Genomic DNA, 19,642 nt, shown 5'->3' with positions numbered 1-19,642 from the left:
GCCCCAGCAGAGACGGGCGGAGCCACCCAACCACCAACCATGTCCCCCTCGCCACCCGCCCCGGGAGCCTTCCTGTCTGGCCCCTCCTGCTTCTCCTCACCGCCCCTGTTACCGCAAACAGGGACGGCGTCCTGCGCCATCTTTGCCATGTCTTTCTCCCCACTCCTACACACCGGTCCCACAGCAGAGACCGGGCCAGGGAGGATGGTGGGGTTCGTGCCCTGAGCTGGCTTTTCAGCTGACCCAGGGCACGCAGGGTGGGTCACATAGACCTCACCTCTGGCTTTAATATCTTTGTCTTTCTCCTCTTTCCTATTGGTTTATCTTCAGGTAATTCATTACCAAAGCAAATGTCTTCACAAATTTTGGGGGACTCCAGGTGGCGTATCTCGGCCATAAGCTGCCCCCCAACTCCGCTGCTCTCACTGTAGTCTATTTCCTCATTGGAACTAGTGGGGGGCAGGCATACCTGCTCTGCGGTGATACCAGTTTCCGCAGGTTGCCCCCCCCCCCCCAAGTCCGACTCTTCCTCCTCACTAGAGGAGTCATCTTCCTTCTGTTTTTGGTTTCCAGCCATTTCATTGAATCTTTCGTCATTTATGAGCTTTTCCTTAAAGGGACCACTGTTTTCCAAAATGGCCTCCCTTCTTTCTTGCAGCTCTTTAATAATTTCTTTTAAGCCTTTTATTTTTGTTTATATTTCTGGCCTGTTTTTTCTTGTCGCTTTATCCACCTTCCCCCTCTCAAGCTTTAGGTTCTCCCTCACCTTCTTGAGGGTCCTATTCGCTTCCTCGTACTCCCGGAGGTAGGCCGTGATCCGGGAGCTGTAAACGGCGATTAGTATCTTGGGCTTCATGCTGCCCCAGTCAGCCTCCATATATACAGAATAAGAGCAGATACTGAGGATTACACACAGTATACAGGGCAGGAGAAGTGGTACTATGCAGTGTTCATATATACAGAATAAGAGCAGATACTGAGCATTACACCCACTATACAGGACAAGAGAAGTGGTACTATGCAGTGTCCATATATACAGAATAAGAGCAGATACTGAGGATTACACCCAGTATACAGGACAGGATAAGTGGTACTGTGTAGTGTCCATATATACAGAATAAGAGCAGATACTGAGGATTACACCCAGTATACAGGACAGGAGACTTGGTACTATGCAGTGTACATATATACAGAATAAGACCAGATACTGAGAATTACACCCACTATACAGGTCAAGACAAGTGGTACTGTGTAGTGTCCAAATATACTGAATAGAAGCAGATATTGAGAATTACACCCAGTATAAAGGACAAGAGCAGTGGTACTCTTCAGTGTCCATTGTGAGGGGTAGCTTTCTTTCTGGGGCTCATCCTCACAAATACCTTCACAGACAACAGGTTTTCATGTCGCAATTTGTGCTTTATTGTGACACAAGCACAAACAAACGATACAAAACAAAATGAAAGCCTGCCCAGCTACACACTACCTAAACACAGTATATCACTGACACACCTAAGTCACTGTTCACACACACGTGAACCCATGCAACTTTCCCCAGCCTAATGTCCACCAGCCTCCTAGCTGTTACCACACCGGTATCTTTTGGGGGATTGTGGTCTAGTCATCCGCCCGACGCTGACCATGCAACCCTTATCCCTAGGCGTCACGAGACCCCCCAAACCTCAGGTTAATCCCAGCCTCGTGGTCTCTCAGCGCTCCCAGCTCAGACCACACACAGAACCACTCCAGGCTTCTGTACAACACAATTTTTTATTATTTTTTTAATACTGGACATATCTAGACTGCACTCAAATATGGTACATGAGGGGAATAGAGAAAGAAATTGAAAAGGGGCGCACAATAGGGTAGTATGTTCAGTATCATTACGACAGGAAGTGAGAAATCTGGAAACTCACCTTATGGGGTTTTGTTTTTTTTTTTTTTCCTTTTTTTTTTTTTTTTTTTCAAGCATTCTATTATGCATATATTAATGTATGAGGAGCACTCACTATCATATGGTTATGTATATATCATCTATTTTTTTTTTTCTTTTATTATACTTTATTGTTATAGTACAAAACTTTATATCAATATTACTTTGCGATATTATAAAATTCATAAACCCATCAATTATATTAAATGACATTAATTTCCCTTCGCCAATCCCCCACCCGACCCCACTTTGCAGGAAAAAAAAAAAAAAAAAAAAAAAAAAAAATTTCTTCATGGAGAGCCTAAGGGGGAAAAAGGTTCTAATTAATTAACCCTATTCCAATCTTTCCAGAGTTTTTCCCATTTCAAGTAAGATCCTCTTTGTTTGTGCAGAATCTTTTCATAAGTTTTCACTTTCTTGACCAGGCCCAACCATTTGTTGTACTCTGGTGCAGAAGGGGAAAACCATAATCTAGTGATCAGGAGCCTAGCTAAAAACATAACCTTGATCAGCATTTGGCGTTTTATAGGCTGACAATTAAGCTCCGATAAATCTCCCAGGACCCATATCCTTGGTGACAAAGGGATAGAAATGTTGAGTTTGTGAGCCAGATTGTTTTGGACCAGGCTCCAGTATCTGCTCACCATGGGGCAGTCCCAGAACAGATGTAAATGGTCTGCCCCGGGATCGCCACAGCGTGGGCAATCAGAAGAGGCCCTAAGGCCTCTTTTATATAACCATGTGGGTGTCACATAAATTTTGTGCAAAATATTAAATTGTACAACAATGTGATTGAAATTGTGTGAAACCAACTTTAAACTATCCCCCATGTTCTCCCAACTTGGAGAACCCACCTCTGAAAGTAAGAAAGACCAGGCTCTCTGTCCTGGAGAAAGAACATCCGAACAAAAATTATTCATTAAGTGTTTATAGCAATGTGATATTTTAATTCTCGTGACAGTTTTCTTACAAATTAAATCGTGTAGAAATAAAGGGGTATCAATAAAAAATTGGCTATCCGGTATGCAAGATAGTGCTGACCTCAGTTGGAAATATGGAAACCAAACCACCTCACCTAAATTTGCCCTTTGTTTTAGTTCCATGAGGGGCAATATTTGTCCCTCACTGACCACTTGGTGTAGATACTGAACATTTTTGTTCCTCCAATACTGGCAACAATTTAAGTCATTTAAATTAAGGAGCTTAGAGTTGTGCCACAATGGGGTACAAATAAGTGAAGCCTTAACTCCACACCATCTCCTTATGGCCAACCAAGTCCTCATAGCCATTCTGCAGAACAGTGTATACCCACTCAGTATGTTTACTAGATAATCAGACTCCAATACAGTGAAGAAATCCGAGAATCCTGAGTCTTTCACCACTCTACTGCAGAGAGGGCTATTTTCCCAGTCCTTAAAAAGACATAATTGGGAGGCCATAAAGTAACCCCTAAAATAGGGGAGGTTGAGACCTCCCCGCTCATAGGGCATAGAGAAATAGAGTACCTTTAGTCTCACCCGCTTCCTCCCCCATATTAAATCATTGAGCATTCGGTCTATCAGTCTGAAGTACTTATCTGCAATCCATACAGGCGAGTTGCGCAGAATATAAAGAACCTGGGGCAGCACTACCATTTTTATTAATGAAATTCTATCCGCTCTAGAGAGCAAGATTTTTTGCCATACCTTAATTTTAGCCCTCACCTTCATTAACAGCGGAATCAGATTTAATTGTAGATATTCATGCGGTTTGGCAGAAACTGTTATCCCCAGGTATTTTATTGACTCAGAGATCGTCAGCTGATTATCCCGTTCGCCACGCAGCTCGTCTATAGGAAGGAGGACGGTCTTATCCCAGTTGATCTCCAAGCCGGATGGATCAGAGAAGAGACCAACCAGCTCCATTATACGAGGGAGAGTAATGTCTGTTTGATGCATAAAAACCAGGATGTCATCTGCATAAAGTGAAACACGATCATACTCCCCATTTATGCCGAAACCGGCCACCTTTGAGTCCTGCCTTATACTAGTTGCTAAAGGTTCGATGTAAATATTAAATAGCAGGGGAGAGAGGGGACAGCCTTGGCGGGTACCTCTTTCCAGGATGAAACTCTCTGTCACTGTCCCATTAATCCTAATCCTGGCAACCGGGGAATTGTATAACAGCTGAATCATTGCCATAAATTTTGGTCCAAAACGCATTTTCTTCATTACCTCCCAGAGAAAAGTCCACTCCACCCTGTCGAAGGCTTTGGTAGCGTCCAACGACAGGATGGAGCGGGCACCACCTCCCGGGGACTGAATATTCATAAATAATCTATGCAAGTTGTGCTGAGTACCCCTTTTTGGCATAAAGCCATTTTGATCTGGATGGATAATGGTGGATATGACCCGCGACAGCCTTCTAGCCAGAGCTTTGGATAGTATCTTAGCATCCGTGTTTAATAAGGAGATTGGTCTATAAGAGCTCAGTTCTGCCGGGTCCTTATCCTTTTTTAGGATTAAAGCAATGAGAGCCTCCATCATGGAGTTTGGTAGTCCCCCTCCCTGTGTTGCTTGGGAAAAAACCTCGAGCAATTGAGGAAGAATCACGTCACTATACTTACGATAAACCTCGTATGGCAGGCCATCCAAGCCTGGCGATGAGTTCCCCGAAATAGACCCCAGGGCCTCCTGCAGCTCTGAGAGAGACAATTCCTCTTCCAGATATTTTATTTGAGCTTCATTTAAGGTGCGGAGTGGAATTTTCTCCAAGAACCGCATCGCCAGTTCAGATGTCAAGCCAGGGGAGGATTTGTATATCTGAGCAAAGTAATACAGAAAGCTATTCCTGATTCCTTCTAAATCTGTTATAATTTCCCCCTCTGTATTCCGAATCAGGGTAATAGATAGATTTTTCTTATCTTGTTGTGAGATTATTCTGGCTAGAAGCTTGCCCGGTCGTCCAGACTCGGAGAAGTAATTTAACCCCTTAAAAAATACCCTGTGGTTTGCCTTCTCTATTACACAATTCTCCAGGAGGCAGCTAGCCTTCTGCATCTCTTCCCTGTTTTGCTCCGTGGGTTGCCTGGTGAATCGCTCAGCTGTAGATGCCGCAGTCTTAGCCAATTCCTCCTCCTTTCTTTTAAATGTTCTCTTTAATGCAGCAATCTCACTTATAAAAGTCCCCCTCAGGTATGCTTTCAAGGCATCCCATACCATATTGATATTTGCAGAGGGCAGATTCACCTCCCAAAAGGAAGAAATCAGCAGTTTAATAGCTTGATGACTTTCCATAATAGTGAGCCAGTATGGATTCAGCTTAAATCCCAGCCCCCTAATATCCTTGTTCTCCCCAGTGCAAACCTCAATCAAAACGGGCGAATGGTCTGAGATTGTTCTTACTCCGTATCGCACCCTGCGGATGTTACTCAAGTTACACTCATTGGTGAGTGCTAAATCGATCCTAGACATTGCTCTACCGCCCCTGCTGACACAGGAATACACTCTCTTTCCTCCGCCAAGATGTTCCCATATATCAACCAGCCCTACTTCCAAGCAAAACTGAGGCAGCGGGGAGTTACAAGAATTCCTCCGCCTTTCTGTGTCTGATGAAAATCTATCTCTATTGGGGTCCATAACCGCATTAAAGTCTCCCATCAAGATCAGCCGAGACTCTGGTCTCCCTTCAGAGAAGAGCATCAACTGGATCAGTGGATACATTGAAAATGGCGGGGGTATATAAAAAAAAGCGAGGATATAGCTGCATCCAGATAGCTCGCCATGAAGGAAGACGAATCTGCCCTGGTCATCTACATGGGATTTTATAAGGGTAAAATCTATGGAATTATGGATAAGAACTGAAACCCCCCTAGCAGAACTGCTAAAAGTAGAATGGTAAGATTGAGAATACCATCCCGTTGTCAAACGAGAGACGGTTTCTTTAGTTAAATGGGTTTCTACTATGCAGATAATTGCTGGGAGATATCTTTTTACTGCATCCATAATGGCCTGTCTTTTTACCTTTTCCCCCAGCCCTCTAACATTCCAAGATACCATTCTAATAGACATCAATTACAGAAGAAGAGAAAAAAAAAAAAAAAAAAAAAAAACCCCGCCTGCAAAGTGGGTAATCATCCCCCCCTTCCCTCACCTTATGGGGTTGAACTAGTAATAGGCACAACTCTATTGTGAGCTTGTGTAAATAAGACCTTTTCACCAGGACTGCAGCTGCAAACAAAGTTTCTTTTGGATAGGATGTCCAGTTCCCCAAAGAATACTTGCAACGAAAGAGGTTCTGCTTTGGCGCAAAATCACTGGTGGAGACAGTCTTAAATGCTGCAGTCAATATTTGAGAAGCAGACAACTCTAATCAGAGAAAATGTGACTTCTGCTGCGGAGCCCAAACTGAATTTTTGCATTAGGGGCTAATAACAATGACATTAATTTGAAACCTAACCGATTTGAAACCTAACCGATCGTCTACACAATTTTACAACTTCGACACTGTCATTATAAAACAAAACTAGTCAGTATGACATTATCAATAAACTGAATGCTATGCTAAAAGATGATAAATTCTTGAAATTACAAAATAATTCTTATATTCTATTTTATTTTGTCATGTACCATATTTCCCACACAGAAATGTAGCGAGTCTTATAATGTGTAAACTTTCCTCAATGTACCCACTGCAGTCTCCACCTACACTGTAGGGTAAGTGGTAATACAGTATTAGAAGCCAGCTGAACCACCTAGGAGCCAATAACAGAATTCTAGGCACATTAGCTATGTGGATTCTGGAATAAGTGGAAAACAACTTTCACAAATGATTGGAACCCTGTCGTACAGTGTTCATTTTAGGACAATGCTTTAAGCTAAAGTATTATAACAGTAGATGAAGGCATAGCTCAGTGGTTAGGTAGCTGGTTTATAAACTGGAATTTTTGGACCCAATAGAAACCTTAAAACGACAAGTTAATGTTTTTAAACATTAGATAAGAAACAAAGTGATGTGTGACTTTGATGTCTGACTTTATTTACTTGTCATTGTTGTAGTGACTTTTTGCTTTACTGTGTATTTGTATGCTGATTCACATAGATGAAGAAAATCCCAAGCTGATACTAGGCAAGCCTATAGCTCAGTGGTAAAGTAGTAGTAGCCTCATATGTAGTATTCCTGGGTTCAAAATCCCTGTCATTCTTTAAAGAGCAACTAAATGTTTGAATAAAATTTTATTAAGATGTTCCTAATGGCATAGTAAAACTTTTTCTAATACACTTTAAGGCTTTTTGTATTTTTATTACAGTTTTACACCTAAAGTGCACCATTCTCTGTGCGCTTAAAATTCACTTCTCTGTACACCGCTGACTGCTCGGCGGTGTACGGGTATGGACATTACATTTTATGAATGGCGCCACAGAAGCAGTGCGCACAGGCAAGAGCGCATATTTCTGACCCCAGGAGGTTTACTAACTCTTGGCATAGCACATTGGTACCCTGTACCCATGTTCGATGCCAGGATTAGCTGAGCAAAGTGGGCTCCTGCCTTCTTCGCTAAGCTAATTGCTGATATGCAGGACGCTTAGCTTAGCGAAGCAGGCAGAGGTAGGAGCCCACTCCGCTCAGCTAATCCTGGCATAGCACATGGGTACAGGGTACGCATGTGCTAAGCCAAGAGTTAGTAATCCTCCGGGGGACACAGACAGAAGCAGCAATGTGCGCTCTTGCTTGTACTCAATGCGCTGCGGCCCCATTCATAAAATGTCATATTAACTTTATTATCAATACATTTCTGTGAACAGAACAAAAAAAAGGAAAAAACAATTATGTGATCAAACCAAATCACTGATAAAGCAACAAGCCATGTAATCTTCATGAATTAATGGAAGTTCTGTTCCTTTCAATTGCACAAATTGCTTTGGAAATAATCTGGAAGTCCTCCCGCAGATTGTGTACATTACAGTGTATAATGTGAAAGAAGGCACAAAATAAATGAGTGCTCTCTGAAAACACTGCAGTGTTTATTTTAAATAACAAAATGTCACTGATCTACTTATTGTAGCTTACCAGATCCTAGATTAGTATCAGGGAAGTAAATCATTTGCAGAACCTAAGTCTAATGGCAGGTTTACATGGCCCTAAAGTCGGGGGACTAACGTTCCTACACTTGTTCCCAATAATTTGCTCGTCTAAAGGTGCAGCCGATCACCTGATGAATGAGAATACATACAAGTAAATTATAATTTCTGGGCAGCAGATCGTGCACTCTAAGCGGCGATCTGCTGCCCATAAACATTGCAGCTGTATGAGGACGAGACATAGCAGTAGCCATCACTAGTTCTCATACTGTATAGGTGACTGCAGCATGTAAATTCAATGCTTCACCCCCACTGAACGAGCAGCCAATTATCGAGATGTTACACTTCCTTCCCAATAATGGACTTCTCTTCAAAGCATGCAAAATTAAGCTTTGTTAAAATGAATGCTAGGCAGCTAGAAGAACACCTACATTTTGCTTTCTTTTGGGTTAGGGCTTCATTCAACCTTAAAGGGGTTGTCCGGGTTTTTATATTGATAACCTATCTGTGACGAAACCAACCTCGCCACGGTGTTTTGGAGGGGGCTGGTTGCCAGCCTCCTGCCTCAGGATTATGGCCCATACTAACTTTAAAGAAGACAGGCCGGCCGCACAGCTTAAATCTGTCTTTAGAATTCTATTTTATGTTATTATGCGTTCGGGTAAATTGTATGTTATGTGAGGGCACCCAGATAGCTAATATTATTGTATTCGTGTATTCTGAGTGCCATTCACCTAATGATATGCACTCAGACTTGAGCTATCTGGGGATATGTTAAATGTCTGTGTTTGCTGTGGGGGTGTGACATTGTGTGTTTGGGTGGTGATTCCTGTCCTGTTGTCTCCACGTGTGTATTGGTGTTTTCCCTTTGTCCTGAGACATAATTGGATTGCTCCTTGGGTGTCGCCAGGCAGAGAGGAGGAAACCATGATGCATTGTGGGGATGTGTTGTGTCTGTGTATCCTGAATTTCTGCATATCTGTCCTGTGTCACAGTCTCCCTTCTGGTCCCCTAAGGGCGTGGCCACCAGATGGGGACCTGGATAAATACGGGCGAGTAGCCCTCAATAAAGTGTTCCTGTTTTATCCTTCATCATGTTGAGACTGGTGTTTGGATAACTGATCAAAACTGGGGGATTGCTATATGCTGAAGATTTGCTATACTCCCCTGACATAACTACTAGCTCTTGTAAGAGCTGTTCCTGCTCTCTGGCTGTAGGAGAGGTTCACCCACTGGAGCCTGGAGCCTTGTCGTAGGTCCAGCGTGGGTGGAGGACGGTGAGACCCCAACCAAGCTGCGGCGGTTCGTGGGGTCTGCAGTGCGTACGGTGTCAAGTGGAGTGCTTGGAGTCCTCGGAAAGCACTAGGAGCATCTATCGACAGAGGTACCCGGTCGGGGTGCTAGGAGATCCGTTACATTGGTGGCAAGCAGTGGGATGGCGTCCTAGTGTGAGGAGAAGCAGCTCGGAGACACCGTTCGTGGAGTATATTGAGGGCAACGCTAGTATCCGTACAGCACCCCTGGCTACAGCAGGATGGAATCGGCTAGTCTTCGAACAGCGTTCCACTACGAGGAGGATGATGACCCGGACTGGAGGGATGCAGACAGAAAGGAAGTCTGGTATGATGCCCTGGAAAATGCCCAGCGGCGGCGAGGTGAGAGTCTCCCCAGTTATGAGCAGCGGCTACAAAAGCGTGTGGCGATGCGGATGGGTCTCTTGGGAGAGCAGCCCCTGGATGACTGGGTAACAGAGCTCCAGAACCTGGTATGTAAGGAGCTTTGGCTAGAGGACGCTTACCAGGCCCTAAGGTGGCATGTCATTCAACATTCCCCCTGGATGGCTGAGCACGACAGACCCGAGGGTGAGGATTATGATGGACCTGGGTTACTATGGGATGCCTTGGAGGAGGACATTGATCTTGGCAGCACGGAGGAGTCTAGGTTTTGGGACATCTACGACTACCGGATGGGCATGCATGATTATGCTGACGGAAGGGAGGTGAGCAAAGACATGATCCACCTGGTAACAAGGGAGTGGGAGCTGGAGCAGACCTACCAACACCTGCTCAGCTCTGTTCATCCCCAACCTACTCGACAAGTAGAGCCATATCTGCCCTCCTACAACTGGGAAGACTTGCCGGCGATACCCCCTGCTTCCCTACCAACTCCCAAAGTAGGGAACTTCATTGACTGGTTCTGGGAAGACGTCCCGACGGCAGGTAGAGATGGGACCGAAGTCTCTCCACCGGCCCTACAGGGATGCTGGGTAGCCGGCCCAGATCCCCAACTACAGCCAGCATTACCTGGAGTCCAGACAGTCGGTCTGACTTCCCATCGACAGCTTAACTTACAGGGAGAGATGACAACCGGTCTCTCTCCCCAGCGGCAGACAGGATCACAGGGAGAGGAGATTGTCAGTCCCCCGTCCCTGCAGCAACCAGCATTACTAGGAGTGGAGATGGTCGCACCCACTACCCAGCACCAGGCAGCGTTACAGAGAGTTGAGACAGTCGGTCTGACTCCCCAGCAGCAGTGTGTTGTAAAGAGAGAAGAGACAACCGGTCTCTATCCCCAACCACAGGGGGACAGCACCCCTAACTTCGATGGTGCAGATGGGACCGCGGTCTCTGCACCAGGCCTACCAGGATACTGGACGGCCGGTTCAGATCCCCCACCAACCCTGCAGGAATGCCTGGAGGAGGAGGTAAGCGATTCCTCCTCTCCACAGCCGATCTGCAACAAGGTCCTGGGGATAGGATTTCCTGATCCCATCCCAGCGGAAGAGCTGGCATCTGGGCAGAGCGCAGTCGGCCTCTGCCCTCCCCTATCCTCTACTCCAGAGCCGGACTTCCCACAGGCTACCCCAGCGGAAGAGCTGGCCTCTGGGCAGAGCGCAGTCGGCCTCTGCCCTCCCCTATCCTCTTCTCCACAGCCGGACTTCCCACAGGCTACCCCAGCGGAAGTTCTGGCATCTGGGCAGAGTGCAGTCGGCCTCTGCCCTCCCTTATCCTCTTCTCCAGAGCCGGACTCCCCACCGGCTACCCCAGCGGAAGAGCTGGCATCTGGGCAGAGCGCAGTCAGCCTCTGCCCTCCCCTATCCTCTTCTTCAGAGCCGGACTTTCCACAGGCTACCCCCGCGGAAGAGCTGGCATCTGGGCAGAGCGCAGTCGGCCTCTGCCCACCAAGTACCTACAGCTCCAAGCTGGAGAACCACAAGGCAGCAAGGAGTCGCAGATGCCCACTCAACAGCTGGGGACATACAGAACAGAGCCAGGCCCCAAAATTCAACAGGTCCAGTATGGGGTTGTGGTTGGACTGCCAGAATAACTCAGGTACTGACCGTGAGGTCAGGTATCTGGTTAGTCTTCCCTGGAAGGGGGAGATGTGTGACGAAACCAACCTCGCCACGGTGTTTTGGAGGGGGCTGGTTGCCAGCCTCCTGCCTCAGGATTATGGCCCATACTAACTTTAAAGAAGACAGGCCGGCCGCACAGCTTAAATCTGTCTTTAGAATTCTATTTTATGTTATTATGCGTTCGGGTAAATTGTATGTTATGTGAGGGCACCCAGATAGCTAATATTATTGTATTTGTGTATTCTGAGTGCCATTCACCTAATGATATGCACTCAGACTTGAGCTATCTGGGGATATGTTAAATGTCTGTGTTTGCTGTGGGGGTGTGACATTGTGTGTTTGGGTGGTGATTCCTGTCCTGTTGTCTCCACGTGTGTATTGGTGTTTTCCCTTTGTCCTGAGACATAATTGGATTGCTCCTCGGGTGTCGCCAGGCAGAGAGGAGGAAACCATGATGCATTGTGGGGATGTGTTGTGTCTGTGTATCCTGAATTTCTGCATATCTGTCCTGTGTCACAGTCTCCCTTCTGGTCCCCTAAGGGCGTGGCCACCAGATGGGGACCTGCATAAATACGGGCGAGTAGTCCTCAATAAAGTGTTCCTGTTTTATCCTTCATCATGTTGAGACTGGTGTTTGGATAACTGATCAAAACTGGGGGATTGCTATATGCTGAAGATTTGCTATACTCCCCTGACATAACTACTAGCTCTTGTAAGAGCTGTTCCTGCTCTCTGGCTGTAGGAGAGGTTCACCCACTGGAGCCTGGAGCCTTGTCGTAGGTCCAGCGTGGGTGGAGGACGGTGAGACCCCAACCAAGCTGCGGTGGTTCGTGGGGTCTGCAGTGCGTACGGTGTCAAGTGGAGTGCTTGGAGTCCTCGGAAAGCACTAGGAGCATCTATCGACAGAGGTACCCGGTCGGGGTGCTAGGAGATCCGTTACACTATCCTCATGATAAGTCAACAATATCAGAACTACAGGTTCCTGGCTGTTGAAGAGGCGAAGGCACTCACCGGGTGTCGGACCCCCACCAATCTGATATTGATAATCTATCCTTTTGATATATACTTGATGAACCACTTTCCGTCCGCCCATAGGATATAAACGTCCTATGGGTGGATCCCTATTTCTGAATGGACGTTTCTGAACGTCCATTCAGAAGCTGCAGCTGCACGCTAATCGTGCAGCTGCTGATCGGGTTGCCCGCTGTCAGTGACAGCAGGGCAACCCTTAGAGAAGGCAGGGACAGTGCCCAGGTGTCCCTGCCTTCTGGATCGCTGCATACACAGCGCTCACTGAGCGCTGTGTATGCAGAGCAGGAAGCGCTAATCGCTTCCTGTTCTGGCCCGGCGGTCATGAGAGAGTGCAGGAGCTGTGTGAGGTCTTTCACAGACCTCGATTAGCCCTGCACTGAGGCTGTACAGCTCTGTATTGCGCTGTACAGCCTCTCTGGGGGGTGCATTTTTCCTGTAACTGGGGCTACTATGTCAGCCCCAGTTACAGGAGAAATCAACAGTGAAAAAAAAAAGAAAAAGTGAAGTAAATGTCCCCCAGAGGTCTTGTATGACCTTATGGGGGACGAAAAGTGTAAAATAAAAAAATAAATAAAGGGTTGAAAAAATAAAATAAAAAAAGTTTCACATGTAAAAAAAAAAAAGTCCCCAAGTAAGGAATAAAAAAAATGTTCAAAATAGAAAAAATAAAATAGACGTATTGCCGCGTCCGTAAAAACCAGCTCTATAAAAACATCACATGACCTAACCCCTCGGGTGAACAGCGTAAAAAAAAACAAAAAAAACGGTGTCAAAACAAGCAATTTTTGTCACCTTACATCACAGATGCAACACCAAGTGATCAAAAACACGTATGTCCCACAAAATGGTACCAATAAAACCGTCACCTCATTCCGCAAAAAATGAGCCCCTACATAAGAAAATCTCTCAAAAAATAAAAAAAACTATAGCTCTTAGAACATGGAGACACTAAAACATCATTTTTTTTGTTTCAAAAATTCTATTATTGTGTTAAAGTAAAACAAATAAAAAATATATACATATTAGGTATGCCGCGTCCGTAAAAAACAGCTCTACAGGTGAACGCTGTAAAAAAAAATGTGTCAAAACAAGCAAAGTTAAAGAAAAAATTTGATTAAAATGGAAAATCTGCCAAAAAAGTGAAATTTTAAAATTTCATCTCCATTTTCCTTTAATTCTTGTGGAACGCCTAAAGGGTTAACAAAGTTTGTAAAATCGGTTTTGAATACCTTGAGGGGGTGTAGTTTCTACAATGGGGTCATTTATGGGGGTATCCACTATGAAAGCCCCACAAAGTGACTTCAGACCTGAACTGGTCCTTAAAAAGTGGGTTTTGGCAATTTTCTTAAAAATTTGAAGAATTGCTTCTAAACTTCTAAGCCTTCTAACATTCTAAAAAAATAAAATGACATTTCCAAAATGATGCCAACATAAAGTAGACATATGGGGAATGTTAAGTAATAAATAGTTTATGGGGTATCACTTTCTGTTTTAAAAGCAGAGAAATTGAAATTTTGAAAATTGCTAATTTTTCTAATTTTGGGGTAAATTTTGGATTTTTTCATAAATAAAGGTGAAATATTTTGACTCAAATTTATGACTATCATGAAGTGCAATGTGTCACGAGAAAACAATCTCTGAATGACTTGGATAAATAAAGGCGTTCCAAAGTTATTACCACATAAAGTGAGATATGTCAGTTTTGCAAAATTAGGCCTGGTCAGGAAGGGGGCAAATGGCTCAGATGGGAAGTGGTTAAGATACTTACTCCATAGAGGAAAGCAATGAGTTAAAAGTATGTAATAGATCTTTTAGTCCTGTTGATAATATTTTTATACTAGGAAGCCTCTTTAAAGGTACACTTTTGTCAAAAAAGGGATTTTTTTAAAAAACATTCATCAAAACAAATTTTTTGAATTTTGGGCTGTTTTTCTTCAGCAGTACTATACCATTGAAAACTAAATACAAAATATAGTCCTTCTATAGCAGTAAGCAAAGAGAGAGAAAACCCTATATAGATAGGTAAACCACTATATAGTTTACTGCTGCTGAGAAGGGAAGATGCTATCTGCTAGTATAATAGCAGGTGTAGAATTTAGAGAACAGTATGACAGCTCTATTGTTGGCTTGATAGGCCTAGAGAAAGATGCTCTCAGAAGGGTACTGCACTTATCAGTATAATATTTGAGTCAATCCTCCCTCCTTCCCTCTCTGGTTGCAGTGAATGGTCTGACTGAGAAAGTCAAGTGAGGCTGTTTTCTGTGCTGAAAATCCAAACTTAGGTGGAAGTTAAGAGCCAGGGCAGGAAGTAGATACCATGGGGTGGACCAGATATTATGTCCAGAAACCCATCCACTTGTTAAAAAAAAAAATATATAATAATAATACATACATAGAATATTCACAGTAGGCTGTTATTATGTGAGATAAAATTGGATGGTAGTGTCCCTTTAACGGCCTGCTATCCCAAGGTGCTCTTAAATTTTTTATAATGCTGATTTTGTAATGTTCATACATTTTAACCATTCCATGTGTATGTCAATGAAAACTTGATCACCTACTCTAATTCTCCAAGCCATGACGTGAGTTAAGGTACATCAAGCTGATTTTAAATTGTGGTTATATGTAGTTGATACATACAAGTTGCCCGTGTAGGACTGAAATGGAAAGTGCTGATATTCCTTCAGTAGTTTTAGGTATATAGAAAAGAAAATGTGCACTAAGTAATGCTAATAATACTACTTATTTTTAGATATATGAACAAAACAAGACTCTGGAGATGTCTTCTTCATGCTTTTTAAATTAGCATGATAATGTAAGAGAAAATCCAGGATGTTAAATACAGTACAATCTGACATAATAAATATAACCCTAGACTGAATAGGTTTATAACAAGACAGGTTAATGGGGGACTTTATGCTAGTTGCGGGGGTGACTACAAAAACATTAGACATGACACAAATGTATTATGTCACATTTAACATCTTATTCAAAGTCTTGTTAAATACGGAAGCGTACACTGAGTCCAGTATCACTATTGTTCTATGATACGATGAAATTTAATATATCACACAACAGGTCAACTGACATCATTTTCTACTGCATGCTGAATGTCTATGTCTAGGCATGGTTGGGCAGGGAAGTCACCTACTTCTTTTGGGAGGATCCTCCTAGTGATATTGTGCACTGAAGACTTAAAGCAACTTGTTACATAGTTACTGTGATTTGGGTTTTTGTGATGAAATGGGACTGATATTGATTTGATTTTGCCATTTTGAGTTTGTGGGGCAAGTATGGGTATAACTTTGTCTAGAATCTTGCACATGTCCAAAGTCTTATTTCCAGTAAAATCACCACAGTCATTCTGAAATGAAAGCCGGTCATTTAAAAAAATAATGCAATGGTACAGTAAGCAAACATGACAAGGGCTGCAAAACTTGGGAGCGAGGAACTGAAAAAGAAAAAAAACCTCAGCGTGATATTAAAAAGAGCTGCTAATAGCCTACAAGCAGAGGCCCTGGAGATAGGCAAGGCATGGGTGTCCTGCAAGTCATTGAGATGAAGACCACTACAGTTACCTTCTCCATAGTCTGAAGTGGCACAGAAATAAGGCAGACATTGGGTTTACTGCTTATGAAAGTCCAAAGTATTTGACACCCTGCTCTCCAGGTAACATGAGGCAGCATGAAAGCATTGAATGGTTAGTGATGGTGTACTTACCTGCTAAGGCAGCACCACAAGTGGTGATTAATACTGCAATGATCACCCCTACAGAGGGCAGCCCGTTCCTAAGCACCAGTACCCCCAGTAATACAGTCACCAGGGGCAGACATCGCTTGAACACAACGTACATGGGAAGACTAAGTCCTCTCAGGGACCACAGGGTCAGGGTGGACTGCAGAGTGGAGAAAATGGTCACTCCTACAAACGTCCTGGCGAGCTTGAGCCCATATGGAGGCACTGAGATCTTCCCGCAGCGCCGGAGCACCTCCAGGGTGACAGCTGCAGTAAAGCTGGTGGTGCACTGCACTAGGGTCAGGAAGGTGAAGTGGCAGTTGCTTATCAGGAACTTCAGCAGGATGTTCAGGGAGCCAGAGAACACCCCATGTGCTATAGCAACAAAGATCCCCAGCACACGTCCCTGGCAGAGCTGCATCCTGAGCACCAAGAAGACTTTCCGCACACGAGGGAATCCCCTGATGTCTTGGAGCCTGCCTGAGACTAACTGCACCCTCTGAATTCCCTTCTAGATACTGTGCGCTCAGCCTATGGACAGCAGCTGGAGCAGCAGCATCACCTCCCTATTGGTGAGAGGAAAAAGTGACTCCCAGGATGATGAAGAAGACGACGATCAATAGGGGAACAAAAACTAAGTGTCTGGAATGCCTCACCCCTCCTCCAAGCAGGACCTGTGTCTGACGCACACGGACAAGGTGCCTATGCAGAGTCCGATTAGTCCATTCTTTGTGAGTAGTCTGGTGGCTTTTCTTATGTCTCATTTCTAAATGAAAACCATTGGAAAGAATTATTTATGGAAATAAAACTAGAGTGTGTAGAATATTCTGATAGAGAATGGAAAGATAAGATTAGATAATGGATTGGATAGGTATTGTACAGATAGATAATAGAAACATAGATTGAATGGATAAGATAGATAGATAGATAGATGATGGGAAGATAGCTAATGGGAAGATAGATTAGATAGAAAATGGGAAGATAGATAATGAGAAGATAGATATATAGATAATGGGTAGATAGATATATAGATAGATAGATAGATAGATAGATAGATGGATAATGGGAAGATAGATAGATAGAGATAATGGGAAGATAGATAGATAATGGGAAGATAGATTGGATAATGGATTGGATAGGTATTGTACAGATACATAATAGAAACATAGATTGAATGGATAAGATAGGTAAGTGATAGATAGATAGATAGATAGATAGATAGATAGATAGATAGATAGATAGATAATGGGAAGATAGCTAATGGGAAGATAGATTAGATAGAAAATGGGAAGATAGATAATGAGAAGATAGATATATAGATAATGGGTAGATAGATATATAGATAGATAGATAGATAGATAGATAGATAGATAGATGGATAATGGGAAGATAGATAGATAGAGATAATGGGAAGATAGATAGATAATGGGAAGATAGATTGGATAATGGATTGGATAGGTATTGTACAGATACATAATAGAAACATAGATTGAATGGATAAGATAGGTAAGTGGAAGATAGATAGATAATGGGAAGATAGATAGATAATGGGAAGATAGATATAAAGATAGATAATAGGAAGATAGATAGATAATGGGAAGATAGATAGATACAGTAGATAGATATGTATTTTCTGTGGATCAGTGAGTTCCCCCTAATCGATTGGTGACAGGTCCCACTACAGTAGCACTGTGATAAACACACCAATAATTATGGATTCTAACCTCCAGGTCTCACTAATGGAAGGGACTATACACCAGACTACTCCCTGGCTCCTCTTGTTGCTCTATTAGACAATGTAACATGTTCTATTTGTGAAAATAAATATTAGTGACACATACCCCACCACATGTTCCAGCCTGGGGCAGGGGTAAAGGATTAGGTCACTGTGCTGCAGCAGTTTGGAAAACTTTTACAATTTGGAGAAGAGATCTGTACTGTTTCTTTCAGATATATTACATGTCATTATAGAGCCCTGGCATGAAGAAACCTTCCCACAGCTTTGGACCTGTGATAAACCTGCTGTGGACTCTCCTCAGCATGCTGCAGCTCCTTGGTGGATTGGATGGGCAGTGAAAGAGTTAACTGCTTGTTGCTTTGGGAGGCAGTGTTGCAGAAGAATCCATGCCCGGGGGTAGCCTTCAGTGTGAAGGTGTTGGCAGGGGGACACCCAGTCTGAGGTCTTGTGTGGAGTGGGTGAAGCTGCTGTGGAGCTGGCAGAGCTCTCTGATGAGGCGTTCCTGGCATGGTGCTGAAAGACAGCTCCCCATTACTTCACAGCATTGCGGCAACTGCTGGAGGCCTGACAATTGTTGCTACATGTGAGATTAATGAAAGGGTCAAATTCAGGAGTCAAATTCTTATAATACTATCTTTTACTATATAGCTTAAAGGAAGATACAGTCCTATAGGTGCACAAGACAGGTAAAACTCGAAAAATTTGAATATCGTGCAAAGTTCATTTATTTCAGTAATGCAACTTAGGCTACTTTCACACTGGCGTTTGGTGCGGAGCCGTCATGGATCTGCACAGACGGATCCGTACAGATAATACAACCATCTGCATCTGTTCTGAACGGATCCGTTTGTATTATCTTTAACATAGTCAAGACGGATCCGTCTTGAACACCATTGAAAGTCAATGGAGGACGGATCCGTTTTCTATTGTGCCAGATTGTGTCCCCCTTGACTTACATTGTGTGGCTCAGTTTCATCAGACGGACACCAAAACGCTGCAAGCAGTGTTTTGGTGTCCGCCTTTAAAGCGGAATGGAGACTGAACTGATGCAAACTGATGCATTCTGAGCAGACCTTTATCCATTCAGAATGCATTAGAATGCAAACTGATCCATTTTGGACCACTTGTGAGAGCCCTGAACAGATCTCACAAACGGAAAGCCAAAACGCCAGTGTGAAAGTAGCCTTAAAAGGTGAAACTAACATATGAGATAGACTCATTACATGCAAAGAGAGATATTTCAAGCCTTTATTTGTTATAATTTTGATGATTATGGCTTACAGCTTATGAAACCCCAAAGTCACAATTTTGAGGTACCCTTTGCTCAGGGGATATGGATTAATTAGCGGACTAGAGTGCGACACTTTGAGCCTAGAATATTGAACCTTTTCACAAAATTCAAATTTTAAGCTGCATTAATGCAATTCCTTTTAATTTGCATTACTGAAATAAATGGATTTTTGCGCGATATTCTAATTTTTCTAGTTTTACCTGTAGCTAACACTTTTGGCTTTATATCAGGTATAAGCTCATAGCTATAAAGGTAATGTTATCCAGCTCACCTGGTCAGCGTGTAATATCCCGTGTGCACGGAGTCAAGCCAGCAAGTTCCTGGGCGTAGACAAAGTGAAATAGAAAAAACGATTCCGGCACCTAATTTTTCTTCCCATAAAATCTTCCTCTTTATTCAATCACATCATATGCGGGACAGTATCACAAACAAGCTGTTTACGCGTTTCGGAGACCTTCTCCTTAGTGTAACAAAGTGGTCTGCGAGTCTAAAGAAATGT

The 19,642-nt window shown here is 43.5% G+C and overlaps 1 protein-coding gene across 1 annotated transcript in view; it reads right to left on the bottom strand.

Moving 5' to 3' along the window:
* The window catches only part of SLC35D3 (solute carrier family 35 member D3), a 54,469-nt gene extending 37,934 nt beyond the window's left edge, over nt 1-16,535 (bottom strand). The window contains exon 1 of the mRNA XM_044292584.1: nt 16,100-16,535. Coding sequence (XP_044148519.1) covers nt 16,100-16,535 — 436 coding nt within the window. The remainder of the gene's footprint in view (nt 1-16,099) is intronic.
* Nucleotides 16,536-19,642: the final 3,107 nt, after the last annotated feature.

Source organism: Bufo gargarizans, chromosome 4 (genome assembly GCF_014858855.1).
Source record: "Bufo gargarizans isolate SCDJY-AF-19 chromosome 4, ASM1485885v1, whole genome shotgun sequence".
Lineage (NCBI taxonomy): Eukaryota > Metazoa > Chordata > Amphibia > Anura > Bufonidae > Bufo > Bufo gargarizans.
Note: the sequence above shows the minus strand (reverse complement) of the source record. Positions and strands in the feature narration are given on the sequence as shown.